This window comes from Typopeltis vanoorti, chromosome 5 (genome assembly GCF_054136105.1).
Source record: "Typopeltis vanoorti isolate ZY-2024b chromosome 5, IOZ_Tvanoo_1.0, whole genome shotgun sequence".
Taxonomy (NCBI): Eukaryota; Metazoa; Arthropoda; class Arachnida; order Uropygi; family Thelyphonidae; genus Typopeltis; species Typopeltis vanoorti.
In genome coordinates this window covers 711,133-729,707 of record NC_143553.1, presented here as the reverse complement: position 1 = coordinate 729,707, position 18,575 = coordinate 711,133, and the positions used below count along the sequence as shown (strand labels likewise).

The 18,575-nt window shown below is 39.3% G+C and overlaps 1 protein-coding gene across 1 annotated transcript in view; it reads left to right on the top strand.

The window, feature by feature from the left end:
* LOC150106179 (uncharacterized) overlaps positions 1 to 13,270 on the top strand; it is a 46,750-nt gene extending 33,480 nt beyond the window's left edge. Inside the window, exon 2 of the mRNA XM_090392212.1 lies at positions 11,510 to 13,270. Coding sequence (XP_090248338.1) covers positions 11,860 to 12,894 — 1,035 coding nt within the window. The 5' untranslated portion in view covers positions 11,510 to 11,859 and the 3' untranslated portion in view covers positions 12,895 to 13,270. The remainder of the gene's footprint in view (positions 1 to 11,509) is intronic.
* Positions 13,271 to 18,575: the final 5,305 nt, after the last annotated feature.

The window sequence follows — 18,575 nt, the reverse complement described above, 5'->3', positions numbered from 1 at the left end:
TCATTTTCAATTTGACTTTGCTCCTCAAGATTAGCTTGAGATCATTCGAAAACATCAACTGGCACCATTATTTCCATATTTTTTGACGTCGTGTCTGTTATTATTCTGGGCTTTTTATTAATGGGACCGGTGGTTGAGAAGTAATTGGAAATTTTTTTTCATTTTCAAACTTGGGGTCAGACTTTTACACTAAAAAGTAAAAAAAATGCTAAAACGATATGAAAATAATGACGTTAAATTTACGTCAATTCAATAAAGATATTTTTTAGATGGATAAGTCTTTTACCGAAAATCTTTCGCATGTTGCCAATCGCACGTCCATACAGCCACAAACGTAGACGCTAATTGCGTGCACATGCGTGTTATGTATGCGCGAACCTTACTTCAAAAATTAATTTTGAAAAATTGAAAAAACTTTAAAACGATAGGGGACGGAACGCCGTTCCGGTGCGTTACGCAAGAAAAAAAGCACAAACGAGCAATGCGAAATGAAAACCTTTTAACAACCAGCAATGCGAAAAACACACAATCAATTAGCAATGAACGATCTTCTTCTTTTCCTTGAGTTGTTTTTGTGTTTAGGGAATCGCAGCCGGCGAATGTTCGGCATTAGAAACCTGTGTTAATGGAATGCGTTCTTGTGGCCGTTTAATTGCTATGCGAGACTAAAACTAACCATACAATTGAAATAAGATTCGCAAATTACAATAACAAATCCATCATTTTCTCTTTCCTGCACTTCAGAAAATAAAATGAAATAAACAAATGTCCACTTTTCTTTTTTTTTTCGCGTGCGTGGTATTATTACACTGCACGATTTAACCTTTCCTGCTCTGAAGATGTCCCGAAAGTGCAGTCCCGAATTTCTCATCATCATTAAAAAAAAAATAAAAACTTGCGAATCTTTTAGTTTGTTCGATGGTCGCATTTTTCTCTGTTGTCGTAAGAATTGCTTTTCTGAATGGAAAGAACGACGACGACGCTCTGTCAGCTCAATTCAGTTTCTTTTCCTTTCCTTCGAATCTATGACATCGCATTTTATTTGGCCTCCCAAAATCAAACTGAAATGGATTTTTCCTTTTATTAAGTTTTAACGATTTGATTTATGTGAAACCAAGGAATGGCGTTTCCGGAGTGAGTGAATAAATCCAAATTATGGTTCGTTACGACATCGCAGTGTTCATTTCGGATTGCCGAACACTTACTTCAACCATTCGGGTGTGTTTACGTATTTAATACTCCGATTTCTTAAACGTACATGAAATCTTTGGTTCCGGCAAAAATAGACTGCGAATCACAAAATCAGAAAACAAAAACATTTCAAAATCAAAATTGTTTTTAACGCGGAATAATTAATAATCGTGGCAACAGCATTAATTCAGCGTTTTACTTTCTTTTCTTTTTTTTTTTTTTAGTTTCCTAACTTGCTGTAGTGTGCAAAAGTCTTTACAACTACACTGTTTAAGTTTAAGATCCTTTATTTGCACTAATGTTTCATTTCGATTTTCCAGTGACGAAATCGAATTGTATATGTTTTCTGAAAACTTACTGTGACACAGAGTCGCTCGGTTTTGCCAAATTCAGCGGAAGGTTCAGGGTCGGCCACAGCTGCTAACATCTTCGTCTTTCATTTAATGGAACTCGCACGTGTTATCTTGGATAAGGTCTTCGTTAAGAAAATTTCGCAAGAAACTATCCTTGTTACTCAATCAACGTTGAAGAGTGTATTATTAAGAGTCCGATGAGTCCAAGGTCTCATCGAGGGAGGACATCCACTCCCCAGAACAGCATTTTTTGTCTGTAAATTGTGTTCTCTTGGTATACCCATTTTCGTAAACGCGTGATGAAAAACCAGAGTTTCCGTGAGAAAAATTCCTGCCATCTCCACATGAGATCAGCTAACTCACCTTCAGTCGAAAACACCGTGTAAAGATCCCTCTCGTCACGACGAAAATCGAATTCAGCTCTTCCCGTCGAAGGGTGCATTGTCCTCTCGTCTTCTAATGGCAATTCGGAGGGGTTTCGAAGGATCTATGGGTTACGGCCGCCGATATCGAAATCACTCAGAAATTACGCACAGAGTAATTAGACGATAAGTAGGAGAAAGGATATCGCACTTGAGGGATGTCGAGGTTCATCTTGTGTGAGTAAACTACTCGAATTTGATGCAGTTGCGTAGAAATGGGAAGGAGAAGAGATGTCCTTCAGTGTCACGAGAGAAACAGAAACCATTCAAACATCGACAAGAACGAATACTTGGTTTAATAATACCGCTCCAAACAAGCTGATTTTTACGACGGAATTAATTATTATTATTATTTTATTATTATTATTACCGATTTTATTTGTAAGCTTCCTATAATAGTACAAAATATTGAACAAACCCTGAGAGCAACAGTTCATCCAAGTTATGATATGCATAAAGTTACAAAAATTTATGTAATGCATTTTCATTATACACACATATGTACATTCATATAATGTACATATTACATATTATTATTATAATATAATTACATAATAAAATCTCAGGAGACATGCTAATATGTACAGAGAAAGTTGCATAACAATTAATTCGGAACAAAATAAAACAAAGCAGTTAAATAGCATTTAAATTTTACGTTTTACACACGAGACATATGGTAAAAACCAATAACGTTCTTCTTCTGCAGCTTCTCCCACTTCAGTGATCACTGTTGATAATGAGTCTCCTCCACACCTTCCTGTCTTGGGCTGTCACCACATCCAAGTTCTTCATCTTCAAGTCCTCTTCTACCAGCTCCCTCCATCTCTTCTTTGGCCGCCCACGCTTCCGCCTTCCTTGCACATCCATCTGCATGACCCTTCTTCCCACATATTCGTCCTCCTTCCTCATCACATGACCAAACCATCTCAACCTTGCCTCCTGTACTCCTGTATTTTCGCTCCTAAGTTCGTAACTTTCACTGTTCCCCTGACATAGTCATTTCTCAGACGATCCTTTCTGGTCACACCGCACATCCACCTAAGCATTCTCATCTCTGCTACTTCCATCCTGCTGATGTTATTTTTCCTCAGGGCCACAGTTTCTATAGCATATGTCATAGCTGGCGTCACTACTGTCCTATAAATTTTGCCTTTCAGATTGATCGGCACCCTCTTATCGTATAACACTCCAGCCATCTCCCTCCAGTTCCTACAACCCGCTTGTATCCTGCATCCCACTTCCTTCTCAGCTCCTCCATCTTCTTCCACTGTTGAACCTAGGTATCTAAAGTCTCTCACCTTTCTGATGACATTTCCTTCCAGCTCCAGATCTGTCTCCTGGCTGCCGCCGACTGCGCAACACATATACTTTGTCTTACTTCTGCTCAGTCTCATACCTCTCTCTTCCAGTACTTTTCTCCATCTTTCCAGTTTAGTTCCCGCTTCTTCTCTTGAATCTACACACAACAAGATGTCATCTTCATACAACATTGTCCAAGACGCATCTTCTCTCACCTCCTCCGTCACCACCTCCATCACAATATTAAACAGAAACGGACTTAATGCTGAACCTTGATGCAAGCCAACTGTTACTTGAAAACTTTCTGTCTGTCCCAAACAGGTCCGAACATTTGTCTTCACATTTCTGTACATTTCCCGCACCAACTTTACATATTTCTCCGGCATGTTCTTCTCCCTCAGACACCTCCAGACTTCTTGCCTTGGCACTCTATCGTATGCTTTCTCCAGATCAATAAATACCAAATGTAGCTCCCTTTGTTTCTCTCGATATTTTTCCATCATCTGCCGTAACCAATAATGGTAAAAACCAATAATTTATGCAATTATTTTGAACAGAACTTCCTTATTTCTGTGGGATAATAAATACTCTTTTAATTAGAGTTTTGTATTTGTTTTGGTTAGTTTCATTTCTTATTGTTAAAGGTAGTGTATTACTTCTTTATTTGCTTTTGGAACTAAATATTTTAGGCCCTTATGTCTACTAAGGAAAGCATCTTGTTTGATATTTACGTATTCGTTGTCATGTTTTATGAATACTATTACTCTATAGACGTTTAAATATCTAAGGGGTAGTATGTTTAGTATGGTGTATTTATTACACATTGCAGTATTCTTGTATTTGTTTCTAGTTAAGATTTTAATTACTTTATTCTGAGTCGAGACTAAAGGTTTCAGAGTAGTGCGATAGATTCCTCCCCAACGTAATTAATTTGTCGTCTTTCTTCTGCGCATCATTAAGAGGTTTCTAATAATCCTTAGAAATACAAATCTAGAATAAATTGAATAGATCTTAAAGCAGTAGGGCTTTTCAGGCAAACATGCGTGCGTTAATTTCTTGAGCCTTTTAATAAAGCTGTTGGTAAAAGAGAGAAACTATAATCGTCAGTTTTGTAAAATCTGTTTTGTTTTTTCTTTTTTTTCCCCATTTCTCTTTCTTGAGTATTTTTATTTGAGTACTCTGAAATGTAATTTTTTTTAAAAAAAATTACATTCATATATTTAATTTGGTTTGTCATAGTCAAGTCTTGGGTAATAATACGTTTACTGCTGTTGCGATACAGGTGTGTGTTATCGCGAAGGCGAGGTTATTTCTGGATACAACGCCATCAGCGTGTACGGCAGCCTCGCAGTTTCCGGATGATTTATATTATACGACAGTGACCATAGGAAGCACGGCCACTCTTTATGTTCGGCCAGCTGTGTACAAATAGTTCTGCGCCTGCGTATCATCACCGATGCAACTCCAGCGACGTTTTTCGGAGGTTAAGAGCCGTGTTACACAGAAGGGGTTTCGGCAAAGGAATGGATCCCTTGGCTTTTAGCTCCAACGGAAACTACCTCAATAACGGCAGGCGTATGTGCGTGGGGGTCGTTGAGGTGATAGATGGATCGGAGCAGTAGCTCCGGCTCTTTTACTGACTTCAACAGCATGTTTTGGGTTATCGCTGATACAATGTTACAGCTTACTTGAGGCCGCACATAAAGAAACAATATCATATCTGCTTTCTTCCTTTCTCAAGATCCCTGACACTCACTCTTGTCACCTTATTCTTCATCTGATTATTTTTATTTCTTTTCTTTGTTTACGAAGGTGCTTTGAAAAATTGCCATCAACTGCGAATGGTTAAGGAAATACGTACGTGAGAAAAACAACGAAGAAAAACCTAAAAATGAACGAACAGTAAATAGGAAAATATTTAATAAATAAATGATAAAAGTAAAAGAATATGAAAAGCAAAATAAATAAATAAATAAATTTTACCGTAATGAATTTAGCTCATCCTCGTGTTTCGGCAGTCTGCAGAATGTTAGCAATTTGTTTTCTTCTGTTCAGTCAATTTTTATATTTTGTTCGATCTCTTCTTCTGAATCGTCAAGCTGCCTTGTTGCCAGCTCTCAAGTCCTCTACGAACCGAAGTTAAAATAGCGTGAAATATTCATTTATCTGAGGGGTGAGTATCGAAGTCCCCTTTTAAGCGAGTGCGCTCTAAATCAAGAAGTGGATTCTGCGTTGGAATTTGATTTGAATCGGAATTTGTAGGGCGAGATTATTTAAAATTATAAATAATTTCTGCATTTGAAATTATGTGCCATTAATTCATGTTTTACGAAATAAAGAAGACTTAATTATGAATTGGAGCTTGATTTTGGATTTGCTTGCTTCTTTCTATATGCGGTTAAAGCGTAATTTTGTAAAACCAGATTATAGCTGTTGTTGTTTAATTTAGTTCAAATCAAGAAAATGGGGACAGTTTGAAATTTGTATTTTATGCTTCTCTTTCAAGCCAACTCTCTCAGTTTCACGACAGAGCTTGCGCAAATGCGACTCGGCTTTCGAATGTCAAGAAAATAACATCAACATGGAATTATGAAATCGTGATACGTTTAAAGATTACTGGAACCGTATTCGATATGCCATCCGTTGGATTTTATGGTTATCGCAAAGCTTGAAACAATCGAAAACTCTTTTTTTCTTTCCTCAGTGACAACAAAACTGTTATTCGCACTTGGAATTAAAGAATTATCAACATCGCGCTAATTAATAATTAACAATTATCGCGCTAATTAATAATTCGCATTGAAATATTTGCCCAAGAAACCCAAACTCATACCACTGGTTTCAACGCAGAAAATAAAGATTCGCTCTTAAATTGCATTCCTTACTTGCCTGGAAGGTATTTGATAAGCTTTATTTATCGCTGACTGGCAAAATCGAGAAAGAGTTGTAAAGAAACAATCGGCGCACAACTTATAGGCTTGGGGTCGACCCAGTATAGCAAGTGCACCCCATATGGTCGTTAATTTTTCATTTTCCCAATACGCATGTAAGCATAACTTTTGCTGTCGCGTTTACATTTTTTTTTGTTCTCTTTCGTTTCGTTATTTTATCTTACTCTGTTTATAAATGAAATATCTCGTAAGCACGAACCGATTTGTGGATCGGATGTGGTTATGCGCACCTCATTTCGAATTAGAATGAGAGGAAAGTGTGCAGGCTGGTATGGCAAATGTTTCAATCTACTACATAATTTGTTGTTGCTGTCTAATAAGAAGAAGAATTTAATTATATTCACATCTAATATGATGCAAGAATTGCAACGACGAACTTCTGTTGTCGTCGTTTCGTAGATGGTAACCATTTCACAAGCGTTAAAAACTGATGACCACCTTATTAAAATTGAATAGTAATCTCCTCTAAACTCAAATCCTCTAAAATTATTGTGACGATAAATGGAATGATTCGATTATGAAAATCTAATTCTTATCATGAATAATAAATGGAGAAAAGGGGGAAAGTGACTGTGGTATTGAAAAGAAAGTCCACTAAAATACCACAGTCACTTTCCTCTCCATTTATTGCTCCGTATCCAAACCCAAATCAAGCCTTGGCCTCCTGGATGTGTTGCCTCCAAACTCTCGGTGCAAAACTTTGCTTCTTCAGTTTGGACACTGTGATGCGATGTCGCTATCTTGCTAATGGTATCTTCCATCTTCTCTTGCTTAGATTTTCCGTTTCGGCCTTTACCGAAAATGTTACTATTGATTGTCTTCTTTGGAATGTTCCATACGGAAAACATGTCCTACCCACTGCAACGTTTTGAATTTCATTATAACGGATATTGTAGGTTCTTCGTAGAGTTGATATAACTCGAGATTCTCCATCAGCGACAATCATCCGTTTAAATAATTTTTTGGTTTTCAGTAATCAGAACTTCTATCAATTTAATAAAATATTCTTTTATGTAAAAAAAAATATAAAAAAAACAAAATATATTGAGTTTTTTCTAATCTATAACCCAGAAGTGTGCGTGTGTTTGTGTACACACATACTTCTGGTTTATAGATTAGGAAAAAATCAGTACATTCCTACCGATCAAACCCAGACATAAATAAGTTGCATATACTCGTATATAATCGGTATTTCTTCATTATAATTTTATCAATGAACTGCAGAGAAAAAAAGTGAAATAAACAGTGGATACTCTTCGAAACGTTGTGTTAAATTTCTTGTTCTGTGATGTTTTCCATTTCCTTCTGCATTTCCAGGAGTAACGTCTTCGAATTGCTTTGTTTTTTATTTAATTCAAAACAGTTACACTTGCTAGGCAACTTTGTCATACAGTGAAGCATTCTTTAAAGGGACTATACAATAATCATTTCTCTGCGAACCGTGATTACGATCTTTTCATTGAAAAATGCAATACACGCCTTTTTTTCATAATATCTCGAATCATTCACGCGTTATTGCAAGCTTTTATATTACCAGTGCACAATTACTGTATTGGTAGCTGTTTCTAAAGATGTATTAAGCCAAAATTTAAAATTGTAGCTACTCTAAAATCTTCAACTTGCACTTTTAATACTTGTTTATGACGATTACTCAGACAATCTCTGTAACCAAGTATTGTAAAAGACAATTCGGAAAATCACTTAATTATATACAATTTATTTATTTATAAAGAAATTCAATGTGAGTTCTGGACTCCATTTTCCACAGTAACTACGACATATATTTGTTTGTGTGTATGCTTTAACTTTTGCGGTCAGGTATTTTGGATGAGCACACCGTTTGTTTCACATTATCCGATGGGGGAAAATCCCCGTGTTTACGGTATCTGTACGAGGTGGCCAAAATATTGATTTCCTCTTCTCCTACACCAGTTTGTTAATTGAATGTTGAAGTTTGTCTCAGTTTTTCAAAAATGCGGCGGGGACTGTTTTTATATTAGCTGGAAAATAACAACAGTACGTTTCTTTTATTGATTCTAGTTAAGCTCCTAAATTAATAATCACATTATTATTACTAAGGCTCACTCCTTGGTCAATTGTTATTTAATCTGCATATATATAACATTAGGAAGGATTTGACAGGCGACATGCAGCTATGTGCTGATGTTGCAAAGATGGCAGGGTAACCAGGAATGCAGCTGATATGCAGTACTGGTGGAATGATTTGAATAGGCTAGAATTGTGGGCGAATTATAATTACTATCAGTTCGATGTTAGTAATTGCAAAGTCATACACTTAAGCGTCCATTATCATATTATATTGTTACGATTATAGCAGAAGAAGCTGATCAGGATAGGGATTTGGCGTTATAGTAGACAGGAAGTTGAAGTTCAGGACCATATAGCAAAGATTGCAAATGCAGGGTCACCCACAAGCATGAAACATGCCATAGAAAGGCCGTCTTTGTAAAACAGCTGCCTAACTTTTTCAACATCATCAGATTTTTTTTATTAAAAATCACATCACATAAATGCCTTCCGTTTTCGGCTTCACAAAGATGGGCCTTTTTCTACGGAATGGTCCATGACTTTTGGATCACCCTGAATAACTCTAAGGATAATTGCAGTGCTGAAACGAACCTTGACATGTAAAGATAAGAAAGTCATTTTGTCTCTTTACAAGGGTCTCGATAAAACCTCACTTGGACTATTTCGCGCAGGTTGATTTCCTCGTATTCGCAGTGATTCTGGTACAGTTCACAGAGTGCAAAGAAGAGTTGATATCAGGATGGTGGAACACAGTGAAGACACGATAAGAATTTATATACTGCAGACGTTAAGAATCACGAGCTAGAGGAGTGATATAATTAAGACTTATAAACTTCTAAAAAGGTTATACAGAATACCAATAAATGGAATTTTTCATTTTTGGAGGGTGGGGAAAGGGCATCCTCGGAATTTAAGAATGAGTGCTGCCTTCGAGGAGGAGTGATCGCTAGATTTTTTTTCTCGCATAGAATGATTGCAATGAATTGCCATTGAATGTTTCGAGTGAAAGCAGTTTGAGTGAACTGAAGAAGAGGCGGGGCGTGTGTAGTGTGTGGCGTCTTTTGATGGGTTCCTGACTCCCTGGAGGTCTCTTACTACTGCTACTATTAATTATTATTATTATCGCAGATTTTCAAGAAATCAGGGACTCATCGAGAGAGATCGCATATCATCCACTATAGCTCTCACACCTTTTTTTTTTTTTATTCTAGTCACACATCACACTATGAGAGAAAAATCTATCTTTCACTCCTTTCTTGAGTATTCATTCTCAATTTCCATAGATATCCTATTTTTTTCTCCCCCACTTTACGCAAAATTAAAACTTCCTTCTACTGGTGTCCTATAAGACCCTTTCAGACGTTTAAAGGTCTCTATTATATTGCATCTCTTATTGTTTGCATTCCATAAATTCTTAGTTTGTCATTATAATCTACATTCCACTGTCCCGATATCAACTTTGATACTCGTCTGTGACCCTCTCCACTGTACGAGCATCACTTCGGAAGCCAGGAGACGAGATCTGCACACAATAGTCCAGATAAGGTCATAAGCATCTCATCTTTTTATGTGAATGTTCGTTGCAGTATTGCATGTATGCTCTGAGTTATACTTGAACTCTTTGCTATATTGCACCATCTTCCTGTCTGTTAAAATTCCAAGATTCTTGTCCCGAGCAGTTTCTTCTATAATAATTCCTTCAATATAATACGCCGTTGGATATCTCATTACACGAAAGTGCATGACTTTGCATTTACTAAAATTGAACTGATAGCCATTTTCACATTCCCACAATTCCAATCTGTTCAACGTATTTAGCAAATAATGCATGTAAGCAGCATTCCTGATTACTCAGACTCTCTTGAATCATTAGCAAACAGCTGTATATCATCTGTTAAATACTCCCCAACGATTAAATAACAATAGACCAAGGACTGATTCTTTCCAGTGGTACACCACTGGTAACCTTAAATCTTGAAGACCTACATACCACGTTTTGGTATATCAGTCATTCATCCTCTAATCCATGTAGATATTTTATAATACAATCCATATTCTACAACTTATGCAACAGCCTTCCATGCTGGATCCAGTCAACGTCTTGTCTTAACAAAGTTTAAAAGCATTATGACCTATCCATTCCCCTTGTTTAATTGTGAAGCATCGAAAAAAAGCTATCTATCAATGTTTCAAAATCTTCACTACCACCACTCCCAATATGCCGGTAGGTCTATAGTTAGACACACCAGTCTTTGAATCACCCCTGTGTAATGGGATAAGTTATTTCTACTCCTGTATGGACTTGTCCTGGTGATGAGACTCAAACTATATTAAATTTGAAATTAAATCAAAAATTTATTTAATTTCAATGATAGTCTTTCCATATTAAATCCTGTGCTTTTTTTTTTTAACTTTGATCCATGTCATATGGCTTCATGATTATCTCTGTTGATCCTTCGTGGCTCAGTCGGTATAGACGAAGTCCTTTGGTCGGAAAGACCTGGATTCTATTCATGTCAGTGACGTGAGGAACCTTTATCTGGTCTCTTTCGACTAAAGGTGAGTTAGCCGGTCTTATACGGCGGTAGAGGGTTTTCACTCGGAAATTCTGGTTTTTCGTCCCTCAGAACAGGCAAGCTCGTGAACACACACACACACACACACACACACACACACACACACACACACACACACACGAATCTACAGTCACAAAATACATAATCCCTCATTAGGAGTGCTCAATGGACGGTTGAGGAAAGGGGGAACCCCACACGAAATAAAAAAAATCATATTATCTCTGTTAATCAACAAGAATGTTGTTGAGTTTAATTCCCCTGGAAGATTCTTTTTTTATTGTAAAATATGTTTTGAACACATTTTAGCAACCAAACGGTGAGAAGAAATTCATAAAGGAATCATGCGGTCGTCCAGCAATCATTTTTCTGCGGAAACGTCTGTGTTCTTGAGCAAGTGAGGGAGGAATGAATTTCATAATAGCAGGGCAAACATTTTACATGCATAACGGACACGTACATACACCTCTACAACTGCTACCATCTCGAGCACACGTAAAAGCAATAGCATTATTTCCCTCGCGGTCGTTACCTTGACGACGTACGTATACACTCTTACACTCGAGTGCAAGCAATAAAACGAGCAGAAAGCGGTTTGCGCAATTCCTGAGAGGAAAACACCGCGAACTCGGCTGCGTGAACTAATTCTTCCTATTTTTGTATATTTTCAGATTCCGGAGATGCAGAAGAAGTTCTTTCGTGTCACATCGGAAGGAAGAAACATCCCACAGTTCAACGCGGTCTCCAAGAGCTGCTCGTAGACAAGCAGGCGCCACACTAAATTCGCCCACGAACTCGAGCTCGCTGATGAAATGAAGGGTGACTGCTGCACCTTGGACTCGACCACATGCTCAGTGCGTCGCGTGCTATCAGTTTTATTTGTTGAATGCGCATTCAAAGTATCTGCTGCAATAACTGTGCATTCGAGCTGCAACACCGGTGCTCCTGTAGAATATCCGTAACCTGTAATCTCGTCGGTGAACTTTGATCGCTTGTCCTCGCTCTCTCGTCGCATTTCACGATGAGTAAAGTAAAGGCCGAAATAGAAGCCCTGCCCCTGACTCAAGCGCCCCCTACTGCGTCCACAACTACAGGGATGGCGCGTTCACCGAGCCACGAATCATTTGCTACAGATTTGTCTCTGATGTCCCTGTCGAGTCTGGGCTCGGAGATGGGTCGTTTACGAAGTTCTCTTATTCGTACGTCCAGAAACGAAGAGGAGCTTGGAGAAGATTTCAGCCGAAGGAGTCCCAACATGTTGGAAGCCGGATCCGGAGGATGGGTGCTAGGAGGATCGCGAGGAGGCCGAGGGAGTCGCAGCAGCCTTCTTCAGGTTCCTTCCGAGCATTACGGTCAAGGAAGACGCCCCATAACGGACGAAATTCTCTTCGAGGAGGAAACGGAGATCATCCGAAACTGCGGTGCTCTGTCTTCGGTACTGGGACTCATGAAGAGCTTCAGCACCAGCGACATCGACCAAGGCATCATCATGGAGAGGGAGAACCTCCGACCCAGCGTATCTGAGGTGGCGCTAACGAGTTGGAGACGCTACGAAATGCCCCAGGAGCGGCTGGAGTACACGTCGCGCTCTTGTTCTACGTGGGTGGCCGTAGGGGATATGTCCTCCACCTCTCAACTTCCGTCGCCTCAGACAATTGCAGGACAGTCTGGGCCAGAAATCACCGCCGTCGATTTCGTCCGTTCCGTCAACAAAAAAGTCCGCCAGATGTACATCCGTCGTCGACTCGAGTCCACTTACAGAGCTTTGGAGCGGCTAACTCGAAGCGAGCTAAGCCTCGACAGTCATCCCGCAGAGACGAAAGCTGTTTCCGTTGCCGTTCCCCAAGTTCAGATATCTACCGATCTGGACCGCAACCTCCGAGGAGAACTTCAGATATCGTCGCTTGGCTTCCGAGGGGCCAATAAGACGCTCAGCTTGACTGTGAAAGATATCGAACGCGAGAAGGGAAAGCCTCTGTCCAAGTACGAAAGAAACATGATGATCTTCAACTGGCTTCAGAGTCTTGATGAGAACGCCTTTGATCAGCTTTCTTAGCTTCCCCTCCACCCGCCGGCTATGAAGGCTTGTCGTGTACAGAGTGTGTTAGGATTATTTAAAAGTGTACGTTGGCCTCCTCCTACCCGTGTGAATGTGCATGAGAGAGAGAAAATGCAATTCTACCACTGTTGTATAAGCAAATTCCTACCCCCCTAAAAAAACCGCTTTAAATGCTTCATTTCCCCCCTGAATAACTTTTAATCGTGGATAAGACTATATCGAAAAGTCTTCATCGCTTCTTATGAACAGTTTATAGTGATACCCTCTTTATAGTGATCGAAAAGAAAAAGCTTTAAGTTTGTATACACCATTACATAAACAAAGCAGCTTGTGTAATGCAGACAGAAAAATAAAGCTGTAGAGAAGCTACGGACACGTCTGTGTTGTGTTCATTTTACACACCGCATACTCGGTAATCAGTTAATAGGCGACTCTGGGGAAGACAAAGAAAAGGAGAAAAATGCTCCTCAGAATGTGACAGGAATGTCAACACTCGCTGAACAACGAGAATCACCCAGAGAAAATGACGCAAATATCATCCATTGCAGTTAGCTTTGCATTATGCAGTTCCCCTGTTGCTTGCTCGCGCGGCCATCAGGAATTAATTTGAGTGGCGCCATGTGTATATGACGCCACTTAGACGATGTGTTTGCGATGATTAGCGCTTATTTCTTGCTATATTATTCCCGACCATTTCGCCCTTTCCAAGTGTAGAAGGGGGGGGGGGGGTCTGGACGTGGGATGTTGTTTTTGTCAGAAGCAATCAGTAAAGATGGGAAGTCAAATTTCATTTTTAAAAAATAGCCTCTCGTAATGAGTGAAGGGGAAAATACCTAACAGTTTTTGTGGCATTTTATTCCCTCGTACACTTTAAACAGAGACGAGCAAAACGTGCGTTCATGAGAAAGTGCGGCTCAGCGTTGGTTTTCATGATCTCATTCATTGCGATAAAGTTTAAAGGAAGGAAGCGCGCTTATTTTCCTGATACGCATTCACGATTTCTTTCTTTTTTTTTATCCTTTCGTCGCTCTAAATTTCAAGTTACTGATTTCGTGTGTGTGTGGTTACCGAAAATATTTCCGGAATCACTAATGATAATTGCCTGCCATCGATCGCAGTGAGCGAGGTTCGGGAACACAATGGGAAGTAAAAAGGCTCGTTTAACTTAAATTTCAATTCAAATGACGAATGTTTAATTTATAAAGAACTTTTTCCCCTTTAATATTTTCGCAAATCCCAAAATAACGCGGCAGCTAAAAGATTCCATTATTTGAAGAAACGTTGGTTGCAGACCTTTTCCTCATTTGCAGGTGCGTAGAAGTCATAAGTGCTGCGGCGGAGTGATGACGCCGAGACCTGAACAAGATTGAGAGAGTGGTCGGTCTGCATCGTGATGTGTGCCAAACGAGCTGTGGGTGAGTGATCAGAGATTGTCCAAGATGACACTGGAATTAATTATACCTAGATAAGATGCTGCATTGTCAATTGTTTACTTTTCGTCCTCGCTTACTAGTAACAAAAACCATTTCCAGCAGTTTTGTATCCAAAGGACTCGCCAGGTTATGGCGTCAAACGGAGTTATGAACGATCAGAAATCAAAATGCTGAGCGCAGATTTTTCTCCTCATCACAGAATGTCACGAAATCTAGCTTCAAATCCCATCTGTCTGAAGTGCGATCTTTGAAAACCGTGACAGATCGTGTTACTAACTCCTTTTTGATGATTTTCCCCACTCCTAAGCAAAACGCCCTGCAGCTCAATCATTGAAGGGATTTACAATCTTTAGAAAACAAATTTGCGCCGTGATCAGCTCCGTTTGATTTGGTTTCGATATTACCAACGAATTAATTAAGGCTAAGAGGCGATTTTGCCTGTGAATTAACTTCCTGTTAATTCTTGAGACAGGATGGAGGGTTCGGTTTCAGGGAGAGGGAACCCTACCACTTCGGCTTAACCTTCCCATAAAAAAGAAGGTTCTTGTCTTATATGCGATTCGAACAGAAGCCATTCTCGATTTGTAAGCGACGGCCAATAATGACCTGAATCTCCGACAGTTCTTAGAATGCACTGTGACACCACGTGATTCTTCTGAGCTTTTCAAAGAAGAATTCGCTCCTACAATGCGGAAAAAGCAGGAAATCATCACGGACCTTATGCTTTATGACTTCACGTTCACCAAGTATCTTGGCCGCACGGTAGCGATGTTTGAATTGGCAGTGCAAGGAACAAGGACAATCTCGTTTTCTCCCTGGAAGAGCCTATCACGTGACTGATTTGAGAGACTGTCAATGCACCTAGTCGAACGACAGGCAGAGACAACCTTTCCAATGCTCGATTCATCCCTCCTAGAACTGTAGAAGACGCAACGCTTTAAAGATATTGCAAATCTTTAAAGATGCAAAACACTCCTGCGGACATCGTCCTTACTGTACGAAGAGAGCTCGATGAATTCATCGGACCTTCCACCACATTTGCTGTGACCACTGCTGCGCCGTTGCTTCTTCGAACAATTTTTCTTTCAAAGAGGTATACGACTGGTCCGCACGTCCTTATTTATGCAATTCCCGAGCACCGAAATCGACACCCGGCGTTTAACTGCTTGGCGAAAATGAAAGTCTTCAACTCACTTCACTAATATCTTTCTTCGCTTGGTCAAGGCAAGATATCGGCGTCTCTGTTCGGGGAATATTTCTGGGTTTGGGATAAATTTTATTCATTCCGTAGCTGTGATGCAAATGAAACTGAGGAAGCATTTTGCAGACGCTTTTTCATACAGGGGAGGGTGTGAGTAACGTATCATACAGAATATAATAACGAAAGAGACACTAACTACGTTTATAATGTCAAGTTTGACAGAACTGCGACATTTTGATGCTTCACGGAATGCAGGGTTAATGACACGGGTAGTGCACCTTTGATTTAGGCTGCGTGACCCAGCATTCTTTGTGCGCTAATGTGTGTACACTCTCTTGGGTGTACCCTATTCACACAACCATAGTCTGTGGCTCCCTCTATAAGGAAAGTGCTGAACTTCTATTAGTAATGGACAGATGCATTTTTTCACGAAGGAGTGTACCAGAAAGAAATTCAAAATGAACTGAAAAGCTTCGCAGTCAGTCTTTTTCTCTCTTTGTTTCTTCGCTTCTGAGAACGCGGCTACCGGAATAAAATACCAGAAAAAAAGGGTTTGCTGTGGCACGTTTAGAATATAGGGGAGTACGGAGAGGGAAAGTGTTGAGCTTTCTTCTTTTAAATTAGAGGCGAAGCACGCGCTGTTCGTCTTGTTCGCTGCTTAGTTTCGGTACTGCGCACTGAACATACGTTGATACTGTTGCTGTGCACTTAGCGAAGACAATCTGGATTCCCAGGGAGCAACGTCGATATTTTCAGGGTGTATGCAGCACAACTAAATTGGGGTGTGTTTCAACTAAACGGGAATAAGTGCATACGGAAATGAAATTTTCACTCATAGGCTACCTTAATCTAGACTATCTTCGTAGAGTCTAATAAAGAGAAGCTTTAATTAGTATATATAATTAGTGTGTAGAGTTTGTATCACAAACGAACAGCTGGTCAGAAAATGCCAACTAAAATTTAATTAGGGTGAATCTTGGTTTCATCTTAATTCAATTTTAGAATTATTTTATTTATTTATTATTATATTTTTTAAAATATCAACCATGAAATATTATAATCCATTGGCAGCGTGTGTGAAATAACCCATACGTTCACAAACGCGTTTCCTCCAGGAGACCAGGGCCCGCATGTTCAGGAAACTATTTTATTTTACTGTCTGTTCTGATTAATGCGGAAGAAATGAAAATGTTCGCACATTTTGAAATATTTTTCTTCATCTCACAATTCGTGGCGGAGGCAAGAAGAGTTGATGGATGTATAATTCGCAGACCGTACATTCCCTTTGGAAATGTAATTAACGAAATTAAAGCGATTTAATTTAATGGAGAAGCAAGAAAAGGAATTTATCTGAATAATTACCACGCGCCTTTCTTAGAAAGGTTGTTAAAGTGAATGCAAATCAATCGCGGTTTTATTTTGCTGGTGGATTTTCGAGTTAAAGCAAAAGGAATGCTTCAAAGGTTAGAGATTTTCTTTCACCACACGAAGCTAATTCGAATAATAAAATATAAATCAAGGTTTGAAAGGGAAGAGAGAGAAGAAAGTGGAAGAGAAACTCTTAAATATTAAAGGAAGCGTGCGTGTCCCTGTTTTCGGGGTAAAAGCGCTCTTCTGAATGTGTGCGTGTGTGCACTCGAGTTAAACAGAGTCCGCAGGAACTGAGACGGCGCATCACAAATAAAACGTCGCCTTCAGAATTTCTAAAATAACAATCGCTGGAATGGGAAATGTTTTCCTCTTCACGAATATCAAAACTCGCTGACAAAACTGAAGGAGACTCTCTCTTTCTTTCTTTATTTTCCAGTGAAAGAGAGCCTTCTCAAGCAGCTTAAAAGATTGCTGCGGAAATTCTGCTTATATTGTGTAGCACAGATGAACTTAATCACTTCCTTCGGTCTTTGAATTCCTAAATATCATATTAACTTTTTAAAACTCGTTTCTGAAAAGGACCCTTAAGCATGTCTTAAAACGCATTTCAAGCTAGAGCTGCTCCAAGAAGGAAACTATTCGAGTACGTTGATATGGCGTAGTAAAGATGAGTCGCACTCTTGATTCGAAACATTTCCCAGGATGGCTTTTTGAATCTGTGATATTGCAAGAAGTAGGAAAAAATGATTAAGCTCATAGTCAGGACACCGTCGTTCAATTTTTTCTGGGAGGCAGATGATCAAAAATGATACCATGGTCTAAAGGAATATCGCATAAATACTTTTGTAATTTGTAAAACTCTAGAATTCCAAGGAACACTTGGACTCTCTGCGTATTCTTCGTACTTGAACGCATTTTCACTTTGTAAGATCCAGTATGGGGAGCCACCGTAGCTCGGTCTGTTTCAACGATGGCCTTTGGTTAGAAAGCTCTGGATTCGAACCCAGTCTAGGATGCGAAGGGTCTTTCATCGATTCTTTCAACTGAATGTCAGCTGGCAGGTTCTCATACGGAGGTAGAGTTTTTCTTCTCTGGAAACAGCAAACCTGCCTCCCAGTTTACACTGCTTTCGTAGTAAATCCAACAACTGCCTTCTTTTTTAAGAAGATTTTTAAGATCTAAGGCAGCCATGCGATCTTCACTTTTTACTCACTCTGTTCACTCTTCGACGACCATAGCGAAGAGAAAGGTCATCCGTACAGTTTTCCAGGCTTAATTTCATCGCCAACAAAAGATATTTTACCCTTTTCATGGTTTTACATTCCATATGTCTAATTTGGTTTTCACTTTCCAAGTACCCCCCCCCCCCCCCCAAACTCGCATCGTTTTCGGCTCGTTTTTAATTTCATGTAAAGAACTGATCTCCATATTACTAGATCTGCGTGATTTACATTTTTCAAATTTAAGTTTTAATTGGTAGATAACTCGTTACTGTGCAAATGTCTACTGGTTGGTAATAAAAGGGGGAGAGGTGTAGCTCCCCCAACGACAAGCTTAATTTTTATTCATTTATTAATCTTACAAATTAGGTGAAAATCGTGTTTCGGAATTAGTTTTTACTCATAAAATTTCAAATCACCTAAATCATGAATGAAAATATTAAACCCTACATC